Raw genomic sequence first — 23891 nt, forward strand, 5'->3', positions numbered from 1 at the left:
GGAGCTCTGTTCATCTCCCCTGCTTCACACAGGTCCAAAGTCACATTTCCTGTTCCTGGGTGGAATTACAAGGTGAGCCCCAGCTCTCGGGGCTAATCTCCCAGGTGAGAACCCCCAGGGTCTCTGGGCCATCTACCCTTGCTTACCAACTTGCCTTTGGTTTTTCCTCCTGTTTCTGGCTCCCAGGAATTTTCCTTTCTTTCTTTAAAGTTAAAGTAGGTATTACAATATTTATCTTTGTCACATTTTATCCATGAGTTGTATGTGTCTATTGGGAGAGTAGCCCTGTGTGGAGCGCTTCAGCCTGCCGTATTTCCAGAAGCCCTCCATACTCATTTAACCCCATTTCCATGCTAGGAAAGCCCTAATGTAATTTGTCAAACTTCTTGGACTCTCTCTAAACACCTGGGACTCAGGACGTTAGCAGATCAGCTGTGAGGTAACAGACAGTGGCAGAAGACCTCAGCTTTGGTCTCAGCTCCCCTACTTTCCAGCTGAGTCATTCTGAGCATGTCGCTGAATCTTTCTGAGTCTTCATCTACAAATATGGATAAAAGTACTTACGTTGTAGGGTTGTTAGGAAGAGTAAATGAAATAGTAAGTTCAGAAATGCTTTGCCAAATTTAAGAGTTCTACAGAGATTTGGGATCATATAATTCTTTTTATCTCAAATGAGTTTCGTTGTAGATTTCAATTACATGGTCTTTTGAGGATGGGCACTCTCATGGTGCTGGGAAGAGTCTGGGGTTCAGGCCAGGGAGATGGGGGATGAGTAAGTCTTATGGAAAGAGCCCTGGGCCAGATATCAGGGCATAGCTTTAGCGGCAGATCTGCCACGAATTAGTGGTGTGACCTTGGGCAGTTCGTATTAACTGCTGGCTTTCTCATCACTGGATTTCAAACTGCATTATCTAAGGATGGGAACAAAGTGTACATGGCAGACTCTGGCACCCCCATTCCAGCTCCCCTCCCCCTCCAGCTCTGCTTTAACTAGAGAAGCTCTTCTTCTATCCTGCTCTGCTGCTTCCTAACCACCAACTTCAACAGTTTTCTGTGCCTCAGTTCTGTGCCTCTGTAAGAAGGGGGTAAGAATAGTACCTGCCTCTTAGGGCAATTGTGTCTATTAAATGAGATGATAAGTTCATAATAAGCCCCCAGAAGTATTAGCTGTTGTTAACTCTTGGGCTTCGAAGCTATCTTTATTTTAAAAATGGATTCTGAGTGAAAAAAAGATCTTTATTTAGAACTGAAAGAGATCTTAAATATGGTTCAGATAGATACTGGATTGAATACTTTCTGAGGCATTTCTAGTTTTTGGATTTTTTGGTCCTGTGACAAATCTCTAATAAGAAAATTAGTTTTAGGGGGCCAGCCCCGTGGCCGAGTGGTTAAGTTTGCGCACTCCGCTGCAGCGGCCTAGGGTTTTGCTGGTTCGGATCCTGGGCGCGGACATGCCACCGCTCGTCAGGCCAGTTGAGGCGGCATCCCACATGCCACAACTAGAAGGACCTGCAACTAAGATATATAACTATGTACCAGGGGGACCTGGGGAGATAAAGCAGGAAAAAAAAAAAGAAGAAAATTAGTTTTAACAATTAGTTTACACAATAGAGTGAGTATAAGGGTCTCTATTGGGGCCGGCCCAGTGGCGCAGTGGTTAAGTTCGCATGTTCCGCTCCTTGGCGGCCCGGGGTTCACTGGTTTGGATCCTGGATGCAGACATGGCACCGCTTGGCAAAAGCCATGCTGTGGTAGGCGTCCCACATATAAAGTAGAGGAAGATGAGCATGGATGTTAGCTCAGGGCCAGTCTTCCTCAGCAAAAAGAGGAGGATTGGCAGCAGTTAGCTCAGGGCTAATCTTCCTCAAAAAAAAAAAAAAAAGGTCTCCATTATTTGTAACCATTTCTTCCAGCCCCCTGGCCTTCCTTCTACCTACTTCCCATCCCTTAGCATTCTATTCCTTCCTTACTGCTACATGATACTGTGGTTCTGTGTCATGGAATCCAGTGTCAACATTAGGAAAGGCTCCTTCTGACCATGGTCACACTTTCTTCATCATTGCTCTGGATCATGGTACTTCTCTTTAATGTTTCCTTGAAATAACCTGACAAAGAAACTTCTTTTAATGGTCCCTTTCCAACCCTTACATTTAGGACAGCCAATTTCTACTTCTTTCAATAAAAATGGGCACCACATGATCTCAAAGAAAGGGTAGGAGTCAAGAGAAGGGGCTTTGTTTTTTGTAGGAGATAGAGGTTTAACTGGAGAAGTGCTTTCCTCCTCCTTTGAGCTGTGCAGCGTAGCTCGGATCTCCGTGGGTGCGGGACGAGCAGCTCATCTCCTTGGCAGTGTAAATAAGTACATTACACAGCAGGGAGATGAGGAGTCTGACTTCAGCTATGGCAAATGGGTTGATGGCTTCTCTGTGTCCTTCACTACATTCTAGGGTGGAGAGAGAAGGGGTCATGTCTGGAACCTTGCACTGATCTGTGTCCATGTCTTTTGCTTCAATGCAGGAGCAAGAACTCTGCCTTTTTCAGTGACGAGGAAAGATGGTCTCTGTGGGTCCTGGGAAGTGACAGGAAAGCTGAGTGTGCCAACTTCCTCCACACGCTTGCTCATACTGACATCACGTCTGTCTACCGGCTTAGTGAGTGTTCATTCCTCAGACCCCTTTGAAAGCCCAGGCCCCTCAAAATTAAGAAGCCCTTCCCAACCAGGAATAGAATATCTCTAAATTCTAATCCCACCTGTGAATTTGGGGCTATGACCACTATTCTATTGATGACCTGATCGTATTTGATTAGCAGCACTTTCACTTTAGATTCCAGACAATTCTGGGATTGTGTGGGACACGTTGCCCAGAAACAATGTGATGTGATTAAACCAACTCAGCTTAGCATAGAAGATCAGCCATATTGAGCTATCCATTCTAATCTTGGAGAAGAAAAACTTCCTGAGTTGTGGCTGAGGTCCCTTCTTCTATGACTGAAGTATATCTAGGTCCCTGATGATAAAGGGGGGGCCTAGAATGTTACAGCGAGAAGGACTGTAAGAGATGATTTCTCCTCTCATTTTACAATTGGGAAACTGAGGCCCAAGTGAATTAGTCCCTGAGCCAGGATAAGAACTGCTCTCCCCCATTTTCTACTCAGGACAATCCATACTTCCCCACACTGCCCCTGATGCAAAATGACATTGGACTGCTGGGTGTGCTAGCCTTGGGTGGGTGAGGGGCTTCAGTGCCTAGCACAGTTTTCAGCAGTGTCTGCACGATTGATTGAGTAAATGAATGACACTCCTTTCCCTTACTTTGGGAAGGGCCCACAGCTCTGCGTCGGGAAGTACATTCACCCATTGACAGTGGTTTGAGGAGGGATTCTTGTTTCTCCCACCTCTTCAGTGATGGTGATCTTGTGTCCACTCCTGTGTGGCCAGATTAGATGGGGCATATTTCATGAGCACAGCCAGAGATTCTGCAGAAGGGGTCCTTAGGCCAACTCCAGGGAACGGAGGTGGGAGCTGCTGTCTTTCTCTGTGTGCAAGGAGCATTTGTGACAAGCACCTACCCCAGGCCTCAGTACCAGCCTGGGTAGAGCTCTCTTGCCACAAGCAGATCACACAGCCCCACTAGGCTGAGCCAGGAAGCTGAAGCTACAGATTCTACCTGGTAGGTGAGAGCTGAGGTCTGAAAATGAAGGACGACTTGGGATGCGCCTTGAAGGCAGAATGATGGCACACTTGGATTTCAAGTATCTGCCAACTATTGATCCAATGGTTGGGAGAGATCCAGGAACAGGTCCCATGTGGCCTGTTGCTTCTTATCTAAAGACCAGCAGTGCAACTCTGCTGGGTGCTGGGCTGTGTCTTACATTTGTGCAGTCTGCCCCTAGAACCAAGGCAACCAGCAAAGGGGGCATCTTATCTGTGAATTCTCTCTCCCCGGAGGCCTATGCCCTGGGGTGTGCCTCTCCGCAATTCTTCCTCCCAGAGGGAGCATCTTTTTGTAAGTGAGGAACCATTTGTGCTGTTGGTGGCCCTGGCCTGGGGAGAAATGGCTGCGGTAAGACTAGCACATGTCCTCAACGTCAGTGAGGGCTGGGTGTGTGAATAGCTCTCCAGAGCCCAGCGCTCTAGCTTTCCTATGTTTGGCTGCAGGGCCTTCTACCGTTTGGGGTGTGGATATCAAGGGTCTGCAGTGACACAGAAGTTTTCCCCAGAGAATAGCAGGCAGAGACTTGACTTGGTGAGGGGCCTGCTGTCCTCAAAGTTCACTGGAGATCCCGGGGTTGGGGCACAGGCAGCTGTTGCTTCTCCGCCAGGGAGAGGTGGAATCTTCTCTCTAGCAGCCCCTGTCCTGTGGAGTGTGAATCTGGCCTTCAGCTCCACAGCTCCACTGTGCCTGCTTTAACCAACAGCATTTACTTCTTTGCTGTGGAAACCAAGGTGTCTTCTTCATTCTTACCTCGTCTTGTTTCACTTTTGTGACGTTAGGGGGCTGCACCATATGGCGCCTTGGCCTCTGTGTCTCCCTTTTTCTCTCTGTACCTTTTCAGCCTTCTTCACTGGCTCCCATCTGCCAGCAAATGCTGATGTGCCTTTGGCTCATTCACAAATTGCCTCTCCCTGCTCCTCTCCCACCTACTTTGCTTTTTCTTCCAAATGCTTCTCCTGGGACTTTTACCCACTCTTTGTGTGTGACCTGCACTGGGTCACAAATCTATATTTGCAAGTCTAAACTTTTCTTTTTGGATATAGATCTATTTTATTCTCTGCCTTGAGCTCTTGTGAGTACCGCAAACTCAAAATGCCTAAAACTGGGCTCAAGGCTGCCCCTTCTTTCACCTCGTCCCACTAAGTTACTTCAGGAATCAAAACTAGGACCCTCAGATCCATCTTCTCTTTCTTTCTTCATTATTCACATTTGGTCATCTCATCCTGTCAAATTTACAAAGCACATTGTATACGGTCAATCAATGTCTGATGAGTGGATGGATGATGAATGAATGGGAGAAAGAAGAAGGGAAGAGGTGGTACTCACGGAAATGGGAGGCAATGCCATATGCCACAAAGTGTGCTGCACTTGGCATTCTGTTCCCAGCTCTGTTGTAAACTCACTGAGAGATATGGGCTTTCAGATTCCATCTTCTCCCCATACCTACAGCTCTTGGCATAGAGCTTGTGTTTCCAGCTTTTCTTCTCTGACTCTGGGTCTCATTTATACCTCAGTTTCCAACTGTAAAGTGAAAGTGTTAAAAAGATGATCTTCAGGTCCCCACAGCTCTGAGATGATGATGAAGGGGAGACTTCTGCCCAGTTCCTTAAAGATGGCTGATGGTCTAAAACTTGAACACAAAATCTCTTAAGAGGCCACTAGTCTGGGCTACACCTGCAGGTGTAGGCATGGTGGCCCATTATGACCTAACATCAGATCTGTCCTCCATCTCTATCCAGGTGGGTTTGAATCCATCCAGAATCTTCCAAATGATCTGAGCGGTGAGTAGAGATCATGCTGAACCTGACCTCCAGTCCTTCAGGACAGCAACCTGTTCTCTTGCCAAGAGCTGGCCACCGTAGTTATAGGTGCTTAGGGTTGCTCAACTCTGCCTGTCCCTTACAGCATCCCAGCCTGAAGGCTTCAAGGAGGCCCGGCCTGGTGGAGCCTGGGAGGAGCACCAGGCTGTGGGCTCCAGACAATCCAGCAGCTCTGAGGACTCCAGCCTGGAGGAGGAGCTCCTTTCAGCTGCCTCAGACAACTATCACCTGCTGGAGACTGATGACCTTGATGACCCGGAACTTCTCATGGACCTAAACACTGGTCAAGAGGAGGAGGAGGCTGAGAACTTTGCCCCCATCTTGGCTTTTCTGGATCACAAGGGTTATGCTGACCATTTTAAGAGCCTCTACGATTTCTCCTTCTCTTTCCTCACATCTTCTTTCTACAGCTTCTCTGAGGAGGATGAGCTTGTGGCCTACCTGGAGGCCTCGAGGAAGTGGGCCAAGAGGAACCACATGACCTGGGCCCACGCCCGTCTCTGCTTCCTCTTGGGCCGGCTGAGCGTCAGGAAGGTCAAACTCTCTCAGGCCAGGGTGTACTTTGAGGAGGCCATCCACATTCTCAATGGGGCATTTGAGGACCTATCCTTGGTGGCTGCTCTGTACATCAATTTGGCTGCCATCTACCTGAGGCAGAGGCTGAGGCATAAAGGCTCGGCCCTGCTGGAAAAGGCAGCTGCCCTCTTGGCTTGCCTTCCTGACCGTGAGTCTAGTGCCAAGAACGAGCTTGAGGTGGTGGCCTATGTGCTGCGCCGGGGCATTGCGGTGGGCAGCTGCTCCCTGGAGGCCAGGGCCTGCTTCCTGGCCATCCGATTGCTCCTAAGCCTCGGCCAGCATGAGGAGGTCTTGCCCTTCGCTGAGCGCCTGCAGCTTCTCTCTGGACACCCTCCTGCCTCGGATGCTGTGGCCACCATCTTGACTTTTCTGTATGATAAGAAATATCTTCCACACCTTGCAGTGGCCTCTGTCCGGCAATGTGGTGCCCAGAATGCCCAAGGGATGTCCCTTCCCATTTGGCAGGTCCACCTGGTTCTCCAGAATAGCACCAAGCTCCTTCGTATTCCCTCCTCAAGCTGGGGTGAAGTTTCCACCCTGGCGTGCCCGACACTCAGGCAGGCGTTGGCTGCCTGTGAGGAGCAGGCAGATCGGAGCACCCAGAGGGCCCTGTGTCTCATCCTGTCCAAAGTGTACCTCCAACACAGGTCTCCTGATGGTGCCATCCACTACCTGAGCCAAGCCTTGGTGCTAGGGCAGCTGCTGAGTGAGCAGGAGGCCTTCGAGTCTGCCCTCTCCCTGGCCTGGGCCTATCTCTTAGCCAGCCAGGCGAAGAAGGCTTTGGACATCCTTGAGCCACTCTTATACTCCATGCAGGAGACAGAGAGTGTTACCCAAAAGGGGGTGGTCCATAACCTCCTGGGACTTGCACTTCAAGGTGAAGGCCGGGTGAACAGGGCAGCCAAGAGCTATTTCCGAGCCTTGAACAGAGCCCGGGAGACGGGGGATGTGCGTAACCAGGCGGTGACTTTGGCTAATCTTGGCCACCTGACTCTTAAGTCCCGGGCTCAGTGGCCGGCCAGAGACTATCTCCTGCAGGCAGTCCGACTCTATTCTGAACTCCAGGCCAGCATGGAGACAGACATGGAATTAGTACAGGTGCTTCTCTGGCTGGCCCAAGTCCTGGTGTATGGACGCCAGCTGACCAGCGGCCGCCTCTGTTATGAAACGGCGCTGCTGTTTGGCTTAAGCCATCGACACCTAAAGAGTGAGTATGGCTGGGGCTGCTGGGAAGCTTTCGAGAAAAGCATTAGAGCGCATTTTCGCTTTGTCCTAGCTCAAGTCATCTCATTCATGTCCCTGCTTTATGTTCAGGTCAGCTTCAGGTCACCAAATCCCTCTGCCATTTCTACAGCTCTGTGTCCCCAAACCCTGAGGCATGCATCACCTACCACGAGCACTGGCTGACCCTGGCTCAGCAACTCAGGGACCGGGAGATGGAGGGGAGGCTGCTGGAGTCCCTTGGGCAGCTCTATCGGAACCTGAACACAGCCAGGTGAGTCCAGACTGAGGGACAGTCCTAGACACATTTTTTTCGTCCTTAAGGAGAAACAGTATTCTTTCCCCTAGGAAGACAAGTTCAAATGCACGTGGTATGTTTATGGCTTCGTGGAAAAGAGGGTGAATGCTGCAGCCACCACACAGTGCAAACTCAGTGCCATCCATAACTTACCAGCTGTGCGACTTTGGGCAAGTTATTTAATTTCTCCCTGCCTCAGCTCTCTCATTGGTTAACGCATGGAACCCTTGGAACAGTGCCTGATACATAGCAAGGACTCAGTTGTGTTGACTTTGTTACAATTACTCATGTGTTTCTGTAATAACCCATCACGTGACCTGGCTGAGGGTGCATAATTCAGAGACGTGGCAGTTACACGGAAGTCTGTGGGACCCTCAGGAGGCCTTCGTTACCTGAGGACAATTGGCATTAGAGAAAGGGCAATAAGTAAATAAATCCACTGAAAGCAGGGGTGTAAAATTTCATGGTAAAAAAAGTTTGTTTGAGACCTTACCTTTAAAATGAAACTGGAACTTATGAAACTAAGTTTATTTTCACCTTGTAGTTAAGAAACTTCGGTTATATTTGCAGCTATGCACTGTCTTAGAATAAACAAACAGTAAAAGAAGTGTTGACTTTTTAGCTTCATTCTGTTGATAAAATTGTATAATGGCATAATGAAACATCCTGTGTTTTGTGACTGGAGTTTTAGTGCTGTCTTAGAAAGGCCCATTTTTGCAAAAATATACCAAAACGTCACTGTTTTCCCCAAAGGCTTCTTTTAACTCTTTGATATTTAAATCCTCCTCCTGCTGATTTTCTCTCCTCCGTCTCTTCATCGGTCTAATCTGCCTGACCCTTGATTGCCAGTGGCCTGGCCTGCGGTTCTGCTCGCTAACAAGCCTCTAATTGATTCTGTTAAATTCTGCATAGTTTGCAAGATATTCAATTTCATTTTACAACAGATTAGCATTGTAGCATTGCATTCATAATTTCAAATGACTTCTAAAATAGAGCAGGGGTAGTTGCTAGTGTTGAGCAGAGAGAGGTGGTTGAGGAGAAGCTAATTAAATGACAGTTTTTGCTTTTCTAGGCAGCAAGGTAACCTTGGGCACCTGGACAATCAGATCTGGAATAATCAGATAGCGAATTCTCTCTCTCTCTCTCTCTGTCTCCCTCTCCCTCCCCCGTCCCTTTCTTACAAGAATCTAGTGTCCTCCAAACCTCCCACTGTCTTTGCCTTCAGTCCCAGGCAAGGAGTTTTGGGCCCTTGCAGCATGTGAGGGGTTGGGAGTCCTGGCGCCAGCCCCGCCGTGCTTCCATTCCAGGACCTCCTAGGAGTTTGGATGGTTCTGGAGCAGATCCAGGAAGCGGGCTTCAGTTAACCTTAGAGATGAGACAGTCGTCTGTTCATGGTCAGACTTAAGGGACTGGAGCAAGGGTGGCAGATACGTGGCAGGCTTATTGCCACCCCTCCCTGTGTGCAAGTTCAGTCTCAGATTAATCACTACTCCCAGCCGTCGCCTACCCCACAGCTGTCCTTTGCTCACTAGCCTCCCTCCCATCTCTGTTGTCAAAAACCACTGAAATCCTAAGGGGGAAGCCGGAGAGAAAATCCTGGTCACTGTCAACACAGACTGCGGAGGCCTTACTTAAGCCAGTGTGAAGTGTCACTCTACTTCCTAGGTGATGGGGGAGATAGAGAGGAGGTAAGGAGTGGGGCTGCAGCTGGTCCACGAAGTGATGGAGGAAGTGGGAAGCTGCAGAGCTGGGAGAGGAGCAGCAAAAGCTGGATTTGCAGTCAAGACACCTGATCCTGCCATGAGCTGATAACGTGTCCTTCAATAAGTCATTTCTTCTCTTGGTTGCTCCATTTATAAAGTTAAATTGAATGAAGTGCCTTCCAGTTCTAAAACGTTGAGTCTAGGGCCAGCCAGCTATGCTATTCAAACACTGGCAATAGCCCTATTAGCACCAGAATTCCTGCATCTTGAATTTTGGGGGGAGATTCTTAAAGTTGTGGTTCTTCTACAGGGCCTTTTAGATCAGAGACCTAAGCTTTTGTGGTTCCCAAGGGCTCTGCAGTAGGGTAGGGATGTCATGGCGTAGTGGCCATAAAGTCCGTGCGGGCAGACATCGTGTCTAGCGTAGGACTTGGCACAGAGGAGGCATACAATACATGTTTGTGTGGGGCAGCCATGTAGTCAGTCAGTTAGTTAGTTAGTTAGTTAGCTAGTCCACTAGCTCACAGCCCTTGAGCTGCAGCTATATGATATGCCAACTTGGCTGCAGGACAGGAGATTCAGATGGACAATGGGGGCGTTTTGCCCGATTCAGTCCCTGGTTTCTTGCTCATGGCTCAGGTAAGGAGAGAAAGGTGCTTGCAACTTGGAGGCAGGCTGTCTGCTCTTCGGTGACAATTACAATAGTCAGAGTGCTGACAGTGGAACCTTAGATGCCAGCAGCCCATTTAGAACCCGGCTTGCGTAGTAACAGCTCCAGAACACAGTGGGTCTTCTCTTAGGGAGTTTCCACTGATAAGGAACCACGAAATGGAGAGTGAATTAGAATATCAGGGATTTCCACCCCAATCAGGAATAAGGTTTTTTTGAAATTAAAGTTGCTTAAAGTTATATTATAATATTTGCTTATGGTACAAAAAAATTAAACCAATATCGAAGGTTATAAGTTGAAAAATAAAGGTCCCCACCCAACTTCCCTTTCCTTAAGACTTTCCAGAAGTAACTGCTTACAGATTTTTAAATACCCACCAAGAAATATTCCATACATGTAAAGATTATATGTGATACATATTCTCTACATTAAATATATGTTAGGTATATAATATGCACATTTTTTACTTACTAAAATGGGATCACGATAAAAATTCTGTTACATAGTACACTCTTCTGTTGTTTGTTTTTTTAATTTAATGATATCACTACAAAATGTTGATCCAGCATTTTATCACACCAGGAGCCCTTCTGATGTGTTAGGTACTGTAGGTAGGAGGTAGGGAATTGAACACTTAGGAAAAAAGTTTCCAAAGAGCTATCCAAAAATGGAGCAGTCCACCCCTTGTGAGAGTGAGGGTGTCATCATTACGAGGATTCAGGCAAAGGCTGGCCAGTCAGAGCTCTTATGGAAGAATTTCCTGAATTAAGCTTTTTAATAATGGCTTTATTGAGATATAATGGCATACCATAAAATTCAGTCTTTAAATTATACAATTAATTGATTTTATATACTTTCACAGAGTTGTGTAACCATCAGCACTATCTAATTTTGGAATATTTTCATGGCCTCCCAAACCCCCTATACCCACTAGCAGTCACTCCCCATTAACCCGCCTGCACTCAGCCCGACAGTCACTAATCTACTTTCTGTCCCTATGGATTTGCCTATTCTGGATGTTCCATATAAATAGAATCATACAAGATATGGCCTTTTGTGACTGGCTTCTTTCACTTAGGGTAATGTGTTCAAGGTTTATCCTTGTCACCTGTGTCAGTAGTTCCTTCCTTTTTATTGCTGCCTAATATTCCATTGTATGGCTATATTGCATATGTTTATCCAGTCATAAGTTGATGGACATTTGAGTTGTTTCCACTTTGTGGCGACTGTGATTAATGCTGCTATGAACATTTGTGAACAAGTTTTTGTGTGAATATACTTTTCTAATTCTCTTGGGAAGGGGATTCTCTTGGGAGTGGAATTGCAGGGTCATATGGTAACTGTGTATGTAAACTTTTGGGGAACTGCCAAAGCAGCTGCACCATTTTACCTTCGTATAGCAATGTTTGAGGGTTCCAGTGTCTCTACATTCTTGCCAATACTTGTTATTATCTGCCTTTTTTATTTTAGTCATCCTAGTAGGTGTGAAGTGGTATCATATTGTGGGTTTGATTTACATTTCCCTAATGACTGAGGATGTTGAGCTTCTTTTCATGTGCTTACTGGTTATTTGTATTTCTTCTTTGGAGAAATGTCTATTCAAATACTTTGACTAGTTTTTTTTTTGGAAGATTAGCCCTGAGCTAATTGCTGCCAATCCTCCTCTTTTTGCTGAGGAAGACTGGCCCTGAGCCAGCATCTGTGCCCATCTTGTTCTACTTTATATGTGGGACACCTACCAAAGCATGGCTTGCCAAGTGGTGCCATGTCTGAACCCGGGATCCAAACCAGTGAACCCTGGGCCACCGAAGCAGAATGTGTGCACTTAACCACTGCACCGCTGGGCCAGCCCCCTTTGCCCAGTTTTTAACTGCATCATTTGTCCTTTAATTTTTCAGTTGTAAGAGTTCTTTATATATTCTGGATAAAATCTGGATGTATCAGATACAGGATTTGCAAATACTTTCTCCCAACCCATGGGTTTCTTTTCTTTCTTTCTTTTTTTTGCTGAGGAAGATTCACCCTAATTCATCTGCTGCCAATCTTCCTCTTTTGTATGTGAGAGGCTGCCATAGCATGGCCACTGATAGATAAGTGGTATAGGTTCGCACCTGGGAACCGAACCTGGGCTGCCAAAGTGGAATGCACTGAACTTAACTACTAGGCCAGCAAGGTTGGTCCTCTTTTCACTTTCTTGATGGCGTCCTTTGGCAACACAAACATTTTTAAAGTTGCTGAAGTTCAATTTATCTGTTTTTTCTTAATCATTGCTTAATCCAAGGTCACAAAATTTAGCCCTATTTCCTTTTAAGATTTTTGTAGTTTGAACTCTTACATTTAAGTCAATCAGCCATTTGAGTTAATTTTTGTGTATGGTGTAAGGTAGGGTCCAATTTTGTTCTTTTGCATGAATATCCAGTTGTCCAAGTACCACTTGCTGAAAAAATTCTTTTTCCCCATTGAATGTTTTTGGCACCCTTGTTTAAAATCAATTGACTATAAATGTAAGGGCTTATTTCTGGATTCTAAGTTCTACTCTATTGATCTGTATGTCCAGCCTACGCCAGACTATACTGTCATGTTTATTGCAGCTTTGTGGTGAGTTTTAAATTAGGAAGTGTGAGTCCCCCCAAATTGCTATTCTTTTTCAAGATTGTTTTGGCTCTTTTGAGTCCTTTGCCTTTCCATATGAAATTTAGCGTCAGCTTTTCAATGTCTGCAAAGAAGCCTGCTAGGATGTTGATAGGGATGACGTTGAATCTGTACATCAATTTGGGCATATTTTGCTATCTTAACAATATCATGCCTTCCAATTCATGAACATGGGATGTCTTTACTTTTACTTAGGTCTTCTTTAATCCTTTTCAACAGCGTGTTGTAGTTTTTAGGATATAAATTTTGCACTTGTTTCGTTAAATGTATTCTGAAGCAGTTTTTGATGCTATTGTAAGTGGAGTTGTCTTCTTAACTATATTTTCAGATTTCTCATTGACACTGTATAGAAATACAGTTGATTTTTGTATGATAATCTTGCATGCTGCAACTCTGTTTATTAGTTCTAATAGTTTGTGTGTGTGTGTGTGCATGTGCATGTGTGTGTACTCCTCAGGATTTTCTACGTGTAAAATCATGTCACATGCAAATATAGTTTTTCTTCTTCCTTTCTTTTTATTTCGTTTTCTTGCCTAATCACCCTAGATAGAGCTTCCCATACAATGCTGAATAGAAGTGGTGAGAGTACCCCTTCCTGTCTTGTTCCTGATATGAGGGGGAGAGCTTTCAGTCTTTCACCATTAAGTATGAAATAAGCTGTGAGTGTTTCATAAATACCCGTTATTAAGTTGAGGAATTTCCTTTATATTCTTAGTTTTTTGTGTGTTTTTACCATTAAAGGGTGTTGAATTTTTTCAAATACTTTTTATGCTCCTATTGAGCTGAGCAGGTGGGTTTTTCTTCTATTCTATTAATAAGGCATATTAAATTGATTGATTTTAGTATTGAACTGACCTTGCATTCTTGGGATAAATCTCACTTGGTCATGGTGTATAATCCTTTTTCTGTGTTGCTGGATTCAGTTTGCTGGTATTTGGTTGAGTATTTTTATATCTATATTCATAAGAGATATTGGTCTGTAGTTTTCTGTTCCTGTGATGATGTCTTTGTCTGGTTTTGCTATCAGGATAATACTGGCCTCATAATGAGTTGGGAAATGTTCCCTCCTCTTCTATTTTTTGAAAGTTTGTGAAGGTTTGGTGTTAATTCATCCTTAAATGCTTGGTAGAATTCACCAGTGGAGCTGTCAGGGCCTGGGCTTTTCTTTGTTAGAAGTTTTTTTCGTTACTAATTCACTCTTTTTAGTTGTTATGGGTTTATTTAGATTTTCTATTCCTTCTTGAGCAGTTTTGATATTTTTATCTTTTTAAGAATTTGTCTATTTCATCTAGATTATCTGATTTGTTGGTATACAATTATTCATAGTACCCCCTTATAATCCTTTTTATTACTTTAGTTATTTCTGTTAGTAATAATGTCTCTACTTTAATTCTTAGTCTTTTCTCTTCTTTTTCTTTTTTTTTTTCTGGGGGGTAAGAAAGAAGCAAAACTGTCTTCATTCATAGATGACAGGATCACGTACATAGAAAATCCCAGGGAATCCACCAAAAAACCACCAGAACTAAGAAATGAGTTAAGCAAGGTTGTAGAACATAATACCAACACACAAAATTCAAGTATATTTCCATACAGTTGCAGTGAACAATCTGAAAGTTAAACTAAGAAAAATTCCATTTACAATAGCATCAAAAAGAATAAAATATTTATTTTTAATTATCCTAGTATTTTTACCACATATAAAGTATTTAAAGTAAAAGATTAAATTTTACAAAAGCAGCGTAAAATCTATACTCTGAAAACCACAAAATACCACTGAAAGAATGTAAAGAAGATCTAAATAAATGAAAAAACATTCCATAGTAAGGGATCAGAAGTTTATTAAGATGGCAATATACCCCAAATAATCTATGTATTCAAATGCAACCTCTATCAGAATCCCAGCTGGCTTCTTTGTAGAAATTGACAAACTGATTCTAATATTCAAATGTAATTGCAAGGCTCCCAGAATCCCAAAAAGGAATTACCAAATTGAACAAGTAATGCTTTCCAATTTCAAAACACACCACCAAATAACATCAGTCAAGACAGTCCAGTACTGGCATAACGATGGACATATAGATCAATGAGCTAGAATTGAGTCAAGAAATAAATGCTTGTGTCTATGATAAGCTGATTTTTGACAAAGAAGCCAAGATCATCCAATGGAGGAAAAAGCAGTCATCAGACAGTGCCAGGACAACTGTATATACACATACAAAGAAATAAAATTGTACTCTTGCCTCACACTGTGTCCTATTTTTCTCCATCAGACTGATCAGAAATTTGCTTTTTAAAAGAATCGGCTTTTGATTTTGTTGATTTTCTTTGTTTTTCTATTCTCACTATCATTTATTTTTGATTTAATATTAACTATTTTCTTTCTTCTGTTTGCTTTGGGTTTACTTTGCTCTTCCTTTTCAAGTGTCTTAAGGTGGAATGTTAGGTGATTGATTTGAGATCTTTCTTCTTTTTTATATAAATATTTATGGTATAAATTTCTCTCTGGGCACCTCCTTCACTCCAATTTTGGTATGCTGTATTTTTGTTTTCATTCATCTCAAAGTACTTTCCAATATCTCTTGTTATTTCTTCTTTGACTCCTTGGTTATTCAGGAGTATATTGTTTAATTTTCACATATTTGTGAATCCCGCAAATTTCCTTCTGTTACCGATTTCTGATTTTATTCCATTGTGGTGGGAGAGCATACTTCGTATGATTTCATTACTTTTAAATTTATTTATAAGGTCTAAATTTATTGAGAAAGGCCTACTCTACTGTCTCTTCTGGAGCATGTTCCATGTGTACTTGAGAAGAATGCATATTCTGCCATTCAGTATAGTGTTCTGCAGATGTCTGTCAGGTCGAATTGGTTTATAGTTAAAGTCTTCTATTTTGTTTTGTTGTTATGTCTAATTATTCTATCCATTATTGAAAGTGGGGTATTGAAATCTCCAGTTATTGTTGAATAGAAATTGTCTATTTCTCTCTTCAATTCTGTCAGCTTTTACTTTGTGTATTTTGGGGCTCTGTTTTTAGGTGCATTATGTTTCTGATTGTTATGTCTTCGTGATGGAATGACTCTTTTATCATTATAAAATCTTCTTTCATTGTGTTTAGTGACAATTTTGGTATTTTTATCTGATATTAGTTTAGCCACTCCAGCTCCTGTTGAAAGGTGTATCTTTTCCCATACTTTTACTTTTAATCTATTTGTGTCTTTGAATCTAAAGTGTATTGCTTGTAGATAGCATGTAGTTGGATCATTTCTTTTCTTTCTTTTTTAAAATCCATTCTGCCAATCTCTGTCTTTTGACTTGAGTGTTCAGTCCACTTACATTTACTTTAATTACTGTAATTACTATGTCTGCCATTTTGCTATTTGTTTTCTATATGTCTTACACCTTTTTAAAATTACTCCTTTGCTGCCTCATTTTATGTTAAATAGATGTTTTCTAGTGTACCATTTAAATTTCCTTGTCATTTCTTTTACAGTATTTCTTTCAGCTATTTTCTTAGGGGTTACCCTAAGGATTACAACTAACGTCTTAATTTATAACAATCTCAGGTGTTTCCTGGGCATGCATGCAGTTTTGCACAGGCGTGTGGCCTTCTAGATTCCTGGGAATATGTTGGAGCTTTTCAAAGCCTCCTATGGACATCTTATTCTCAAATTTTTCCTTTTATTATTTTTTTTCTGTCACCTTCTTGTTTGCTCCAAATGTTTTCACCACTTCAGGCAGCATCAGTGTCAGACAATTGATGCTGATGTTTTTGGACAAATACCTCAGGGGAGAGAACGTTCTATAGTGAGTGAGCTCTGTGTCAGGTTCAATTTTAAAAAGCCCCACGAATGCAGGCTTTCAGGGAACTCCCAGACACATCAAATAGTGACATTTCCGTGGGAATAGAACAGTGGGGAATTCCAAACTCATTGTGCCCCTTCCAGTGGCTGCTGGGCTGCTGGTTTTCCCAGCTACTGTGATGACAAGGCTGTTGGTTTTCGAGGCTGCCACAGAGCTCGGGGAGGAGACGGTTCTAGAGCAAGTTAAACAGCAACAAATCTCACTATTCTTAACAGGATTCGGCTGTTTTTCTTAAATAAATGCTCCTTGAATTGTTGCAGGCTTTTGTTTCATTTCCAGAGTTCTGAAAAAGTTGACTGTGACAGTTTTTGCCAGTGTTCTAATTGGTTTCATGGGGGAGTGGATCTTTTGAGATCCTTACTCCATCATTCTGGAAGTTGATCCAGATTAGGATCTTTGAATCCTAACATTCTATAATTCTAGGCTCTGAGATTCTTATTTGTATAACTGGGAGGAAATAAATGTCCACTTCTCCTGCTTCACCACCAATGAGTGATGCTATGAGGAAGAGGGGCAAGTGCCTTAGGTGTCAGAGGAAACCTCTGCAAACACGAGGTGATTATCCCTTTTCAGAATGCTCAGTTCATCAAGGAGAACACGCTATAATGCTATATTTATTTAGCATGTATAAATCACCTACTCCTACGGAGCATTCAAGAAAAAAAATTAACAAAGACTGGCTAACAGACGTAGGTAAACAGGTGTTTCCACGCACCTGCAGGTCGTTACTGTAATTTAGCCTTAAGCTTCCTCGTAGCTGAGGTAAGAAGAGGAAAGCCATATGATGTTCTCACTGTCTAATTAAAGTACGTAAACAAATGTATCTGTTGGAGCAGACTTTTTCCTGGCACTGATTTCTGGGAGGAATTTATTAAGTGAGTTTTGATGTAATGAACAAATATTTTTCAACTTAACTCCCTCCAAGGGATTTCCATTCTCACAAAGCTCAAAGCCATAGTGAGTAAAGGCAGGAAGTATTCATGGGAGAGAGGGCAGGCATCTGCAGGGGCAGCTTTGGAGGCAAAGGAAAGCTCAGTTGCAGCTAAGGGATGGGAGGATCTGTCAGGGAAGATGTCATGAAGGGGTAGTATTTGAGGACGCCCTTGACAGATAAGTAAGATTTGGAGAAGTGGAGAAGAGTAGAATAGCATTTTGGGCAAAGGGAATAGCAATAGCAACGGAGAGGTAGGGGCACATTTGAAAGACATTCTGTAGGTTCAACAGACAGGGTCTGATGTTCATCCGGATATGGGTACTAAAGGAGAGAGAGGACTCCAGCCTGTCACCTGGGAGGGGATGTGGAGGTTGACTGGGGGTAGGGGGTTGTGCAGGTCACTCTAGACTTGCACAGTGAGCGTCTATAGTGAAATGGTGGTCATAATAGTAACAGCAGGCATTCAGTGAGCATGCACTGTTTACCAAGCAAGGTGTAATCTTAGGATGGCCATAGGAGGTAGAAAGACCTGTAGAAACTGAGAGCTAAGGAAGCCAGGTAACGTGCATGGAGCCACACAGCAGGGATTGATGCCCAGTCGGAGTCTAGAACAGGAGTCAGCAAACTTTTTAATAAAAGGTCAGATAGTAAATGTTTTAGGCCTTGTGGGCCATATGGTCTATGTCACACCCACTCCACTCTATAGATGTAGCATGCAAACAGTCATAGACAATACATAAATGGATGAGTGTGGCTGTGTTCCAATAAGACTTTACTTACGATAGCAGGTGGAAGTCTGCATTTGACTCACGGGCCAGAGTTTGCCAACCCCTGGTCTAGAGTGGATATTCTGTATGTATTCTGCCTGTTCAGTCAATAATTTTCACTCTAAAGAATAGATGTGGATGTCTACATCATGAAACTCCTTGGGACTGTATGGATGAGAGTGGCCTCATTTTTTGTTTGATCTGATCGCTGCCTGCTATAAAGAGTGCAGACTCCTGACACCAGTTGGTTTTACTGGTATTAGCTGAGATCCCCGAACCCTCAATTTATGGTGGCTTTCACTACCCATGCTGCCTTTCTACTCATTTTAATTCCTCCTATTTGAAAGACTTTCTCTAGGGTTTAGAGGTGGGGGATGGAAGGGGAGGGCAAGGAGATGATGAAAACTTTGGCCCAGCCTTTGGGTTTTTGCCTTGGGACACTTTGCTGTCCTTTTGTCCAATACCTTCAGAGTCTTGCTCTCTCTGCCTCCAGGTGACAATGATAGAACCTAGTTTGATAAAGAGTTTCAATCTCTCAATGGGAGGGGTCTTTGAAGGTCTTGTCTTCTGTCTCCAGGTGACTCAATATAGATGGTACCTTGCTCTGGAGCTGAGTCAGGTGGCATTCAGGAGAACTTTGTGGCTCTACTGAATCAATTCAACATACACTGAGGATTTCTTGTGGCTCAGGCACTGTGCTAAAAGCTGAACAAAGGAGATATAGTCCCTGAGTTCGCAATGCTCATAGACTAGTTTAGGAAATAGACATTATATACATAATCACCAAAGGTACATATCAATTGTGCGAAGTGCCACTAAGCGTATGCATATTATTTTTAGAAAAAAGAAAGGCCTTGCGTGCAGTAGGTCTTCACAAAATAATGATTCTTTGCATGTAAATACAACAGTAGCCTAGAAGTCATTACTCATGGCTTTTATTCTTATCCTTATACTTCCTATTCCTGTGGAACCGAAAAAAAATGCTTCAATGTTTGGTTTTCAATATAACTAATATGACTAATCCCTAACATTTCTGTAATCCTAAACAAGGAAAGAATTTCTTGCGCTGACATGTTCTCATCTGATCCCAAGGCTATGATGTATATCACTACTCCACTTTCATAGATGAGGAAACTGTGTTCAAGGTTCGAAGTGGCTAATGTCCTTTGAAATTTCCAGGTTGCTCAAGTGGTCAAAGAAGCAAAACCTTTCCCATGTGCTGACTTCTGAGCCAGGGACTGAGCACTGCTTCAGAGTGTGTGGGGGGGCTCTGGAGTCAGATTAGATCCTCAGGATTAGATCCTGGTCTAAACAGGGTATATTACCTGGTCCACGTCACTTACCCTTTCTGAGCCTTATTTTTTCCATTTATGACATGAATACAATAGTACTGCTCTCTTAGTGCTATTGTGATGATTAAATGAGATTACAAATGTAAAGCCACCAGCACATGCTAAGCGCTCAGTAAATGTCAGTGACAATTACTGTCATTGCTGTTATTACAAGACAAAATAGCAGAGATCTCAAAATAAATCCTTAGAAATGACCAGTGCAAACTTGGACAAGTTTTTAAAAAAACCCACTGGGTTTCTTTATTTGCAAAATGGGCTAAGAACTCTTGTAAGCTTAGGGTTTCTATGAGGATTAAATGAGAAAATGTATACTGAAAATTTGTGTCCCAACACTTGGCACAGGGTAGGCCCTTGGTGAGTGGCAGTTCTTATTATGGAAACAGGACAGGAGCAATTAGCGGAGGTGGGGCTCTGGCCAGAGGTCAGACATTCATCCAGGCAGGGTGGGGATCTGGAAAGCCCCAGCAAGGTTGGGAAGCAGGAAGTCTGGGAATGTAGGTGTATCGAGGTCACCTGGCCACAGGCTCGTGGCTGATGTCCAGGCAGGAAGCAAGAAAAAAGGACTCAGCTGCACAGATTGAACTCTGGGGGCAGGAAAAATGAGAGAAAGAAAAGACTTGAGAGAGGAGAGGAGATAGCCTGGCAGGGTCCAGGTGTAGGGGGCCCAGGAGTGCCTTGGGGCTTGGGACACTTGGGATCAAGGCTGAAATGATGCTGTTCCATCCGCTGGGCTCCTTACTTCTTTTGATTTGGGAGCTGAGCCACACCTAGAGCCTACAGGTGGTGGCTAGAGGAACTGGGATGCTGGGACCTTCCAGACCAAGCCAGTGGCTCATCTGGTGGGTGATATAGCACAGCTACTGGCAGATGTAGAAAAATGGGGTGGTGAGTTGTGATAGAAAAGAACAGAGGAAGCAGGAGACCCCCTCCCAATTTCAGACCATAAGGCACTTGTTTTTGCTGGAGGTTATGGGTCAGGGGTAAGTCTTGGTGGGAGGCTGCGGTCTTTCGAAAACCCTGCATGCACCAGGAGTCTTGATAGCGCTGTGTGAGTAGCTGGCCTCCGTACATCCTCCCTTCCCCTGTGGGATGTTTCCTGGAGAGAAAAACTGATGTCCTCTCGTCCTGTCCACAGTCATAGTGAGCTTGGAGAGAAAAGGTCTGAGAAGTAAATGCCTGCTTTGTGAGTTGGCCTCTCTGTAATAATGCAAATCTTGCTCCCTGGGGGTCTGAAGAAAACAACCATAGCCTAAGGGTCTCCCAGGACAGCATATGGTAATAAACAAAACAGCTGGAGAAAGGATCAGGATGAGATGTGTGGGTCCTGTCTTCATCAGCTGCTCCAGAGGGAGTGGGGAGGGCAGTGGAGGCCAGGCCTGTAGAACATGTTAACTCTGCGTGACGTTTGTGGGTGTGGAGCGGGCAGGAGAAGGACAGGGCTTCTTATAGTAAGAGGGCTGTGGTTGCCCCAGCTCAGCCAGGAGGCTGGTGACACCTCAGCATTGCGCGTGGCTCCTGAGCTCACAGCACAGTCTCAGCAGCAATCTCACATTCTAATACTGGAGAGAGGGTGGTCAGAGCCCACCCTGCATGTCGACAAATCCCATGTGAAGAACAGGGCAGTGAGGAAAACCTGAGGTCTTTCTTCTCAGTACTGACAAGCGCCAAATGCCTGGCACATTCTCCAGAAGGCCAACAGCTGCCTCATCACCAAGACAAATCAGGACCTCATTAGTCAAAGGCAACGCTTCTTTCCATCACTGTGCACCAGGGGGCCTGGGGCTGGGTTGCACACGATGAGATGATAACCATGTTTGATGAGGACCTCCTAACTGTCCACAGGCTTGGTTGATGACGACCAGTTTTTCTAGAAGGATTTGGGTGATTCGGTGCAGTGGTTCTTCAGCTTCGGTGTGCGTGAGCATAAGCTGGGTGCGTCTCAGAAATTCAGGTTCCTGGCTTGCAACCATGAGGATTCTGATCGAGTCAGTCTGAGGTAGCTCTGGGAGTCTGTGTTTTTAATAAGCTCCCCAGGTAATGCTGATGCAGGTGGGCTATAAATCACGCTTTGAGGGATGTGGGTGTTTTGCGACAAGTCCTGGGCTGGGACTCAGGAGAAGGGAGTTCCGGCCTTGGATCTTTCCCTAATGTGCTGTGTAACCTTGCACAAGTCACTTCCCATCTCTGGGCCTGTTTCCTCTGTAAAATAAGGGGGTTGGACTAGGTGAGCAAGTCTCGACCCAAGCTGCACAACAGAGTCCCTGTTGGGGAGCTTTATAAGATGCTGGTGCCTGAGCCACACTCCCAGAGCGTCCCAGGCTAGCATGGCGTGTCAACACACTGGGGGGAGTTTGCCTGTGCCTGTGTGTTTAAAAAGCTTCTGAGCGATTCCAATCGCTGCCGGAGTTGAGAACTACTCTCTAGATAATGCCCAGTGCCCCTTGTTGTTCTAGAATTATGAATCTGTGCCACACTACGCTGCCTATACCTCATTTCTTCATTGATCCCTGTCATGGGGGAAGTTTTCTATCTAAGATAATTTTCCAGATAAATAAAGATTACTCTGTTAAGCACCAACCTTTTAAAGCTGTTGCCCTTCTTTGATTTTTCTTCTTAAACAAACATCAAAATCTTTTGGATGATTTAAAGTCACCACTGTGATCATTCGTTTGTGCATTTATTCAATAGACTGTGCATTTGGCATCTACGGTGTGTTAGGTGCTTACAAAAAACAATGTTATACTGTAGTTGAAAGATGGATGGACCAGTAATAATAATAATGATAATTAACATCTAAACATTCACTGAGTGCTTACTCTGTGGTAGGCACTGTTCTGAGCACTCTAGTTTTATCTCATTTAATCGTCACAACAACCCTCCAAGGCAGGTATAATTATATCCCCATTTACAGATGGGGAAACCAAGGCACAGAGAAGTTCTGTACTTTCTCAAGGTGACACAGCTGGTTGAGGCACAGCCGGGATTCAAATCAGGCCTGACCTCCCTGTGTGATCTGAAACAACGTTGTTTCCTCCCAGGGCCTTGGTTTCCTCGCATGCTGAGTGACTCCGAGCCCCCTTTGAGCCCTCACACCTAATGAGTCCATCTCCACCTCCCAGGTCCCTCAGGAGGTCCCTCACCTGCATCAAGGAAAGCCTGCGTATCTTCATTGACCTGGAGGAGAGAGACAAGGCGGCCGAGGCCTGGCTCGGGGCTGGGCGACTTCACTACCTCATGCAGGAAGATGAGCTGGTGGAGCTGTACCTGCAGGTAGGCCTTCCGCAAGCTCCTCTGCTCACCTGGGCCATTTGGAGAGGCAGCTGTACCCTCCAAACTGACCAGCTGGCACTAGAGAAAGGAGATGTCCTTGCCAAGTCCTTGGAGGGAGGGTCAACATGGGCTGCTGCCTGGACACAAGATGGAAATCAGGGCGATCTGGCAGGCTGAATACAGGTGGCAAAGGGCAGTCCCTGAGACCCATATACTGTACACCTGTGAGCTCTCAAAGACCATGGTGGGAGACTCACTCACCTGGCACGTCAGCTATATTCATCTTTCCAAAGCTTGACACACACCTTAACTTCAGGGTTTTGCTGCAACTAGAGGTGAGGTTGATGCATGCAGGGTGTTGACATTATTGTTCTCTTATGATTTTTTTGTTTGCATACCTTTAATGTCTGAGATATGGCAGAGTGTATTGATTAAAGGCCTGGGCTTTGAAGAGAGACAGGCCTGGAATCAAATCACAGAGCCATCGATTATGGACTGTGTGACCTTGGGCCTGCTCTATGAGCCCTCCGGGCCTCAGTTTCTTCATGGATGAACCCTATTTCTTAGGGTAAGGATTTAGGTATATCACTTGCATAGTAAATACATTTGCATAGTAAGCATTTACAAATGCTTAGGACTTAGCACGTACTGATATTATCACGGCATATAAGATTTGTTTCATCTAAAATATGTCCATTATCTTTTCTTCCTTCCCATTTCTTATTTTCTCCCTTTTTACTCTCCTTATTCTATTACTTAAATTTACGAACTCACTTCTAAAGAGACTTACTAATGGTTGTGTACTTTGATTGCATACTTCGTATGCACAGGAGACTTTGTTAAACACATCACATGCGTGATGTAGTGTAATCCTCATTACAAACATGGCAGGAATGTCTATTGAAATTCCCATTTTCCAGATGAGGCCCAATGAGGCCGAGTGACTTGCTCAAAGTGACACAGCCAGTAAGTGGTGAAAATTGCACACTAGCAGCTTGACTTAGAGCCCTCACTCTCAGCCTTTGCTCTGACTTAGGATTTTAGAACT

At 44.2% G+C, this 23891-nt stretch overlaps 1 protein-coding gene across 5 annotated transcripts in view; it reads left to right on the top strand.

Moving 5' to 3' along the window:
- Nucleotides 1–23891, top strand: part of SH3TC2 (SH3 domain and tetratricopeptide repeats 2) — a 70772-nt gene that overhangs the window by 37198 nt on the left and 9683 nt on the right. For all 5 annotated transcript variants that reach the window (XM_005599310.4, XM_070233037.1, XM_070233038.1 and 2 more), the window contains exons 9-13: nt 2518–2651; nt 5456–5497; nt 5622–7319; nt 7427–7607; nt 22693–22843. In XM_005599310.4, coding sequence (XP_005599367.1) covers nt 2518–2651; nt 5456–5497; nt 5622–7319; nt 7427–7607; nt 22693–22843 — 2206 coding nt within the window. The remainder of the gene's footprint in view (nt 1–2517; nt 2652–5455; nt 5498–5621; nt 7320–7426; nt 7608–22692; nt 22844–23891) is intronic.

The sequence above is a fragment of the Equus caballus genome, chromosome 14 (assembly GCF_041296265.1).
Source record: "Equus caballus isolate H_3958 breed thoroughbred chromosome 14, TB-T2T, whole genome shotgun sequence".
NCBI classification, from domain to species: Eukaryota; Metazoa; Chordata; class Mammalia; order Perissodactyla; family Equidae; genus Equus; species Equus caballus.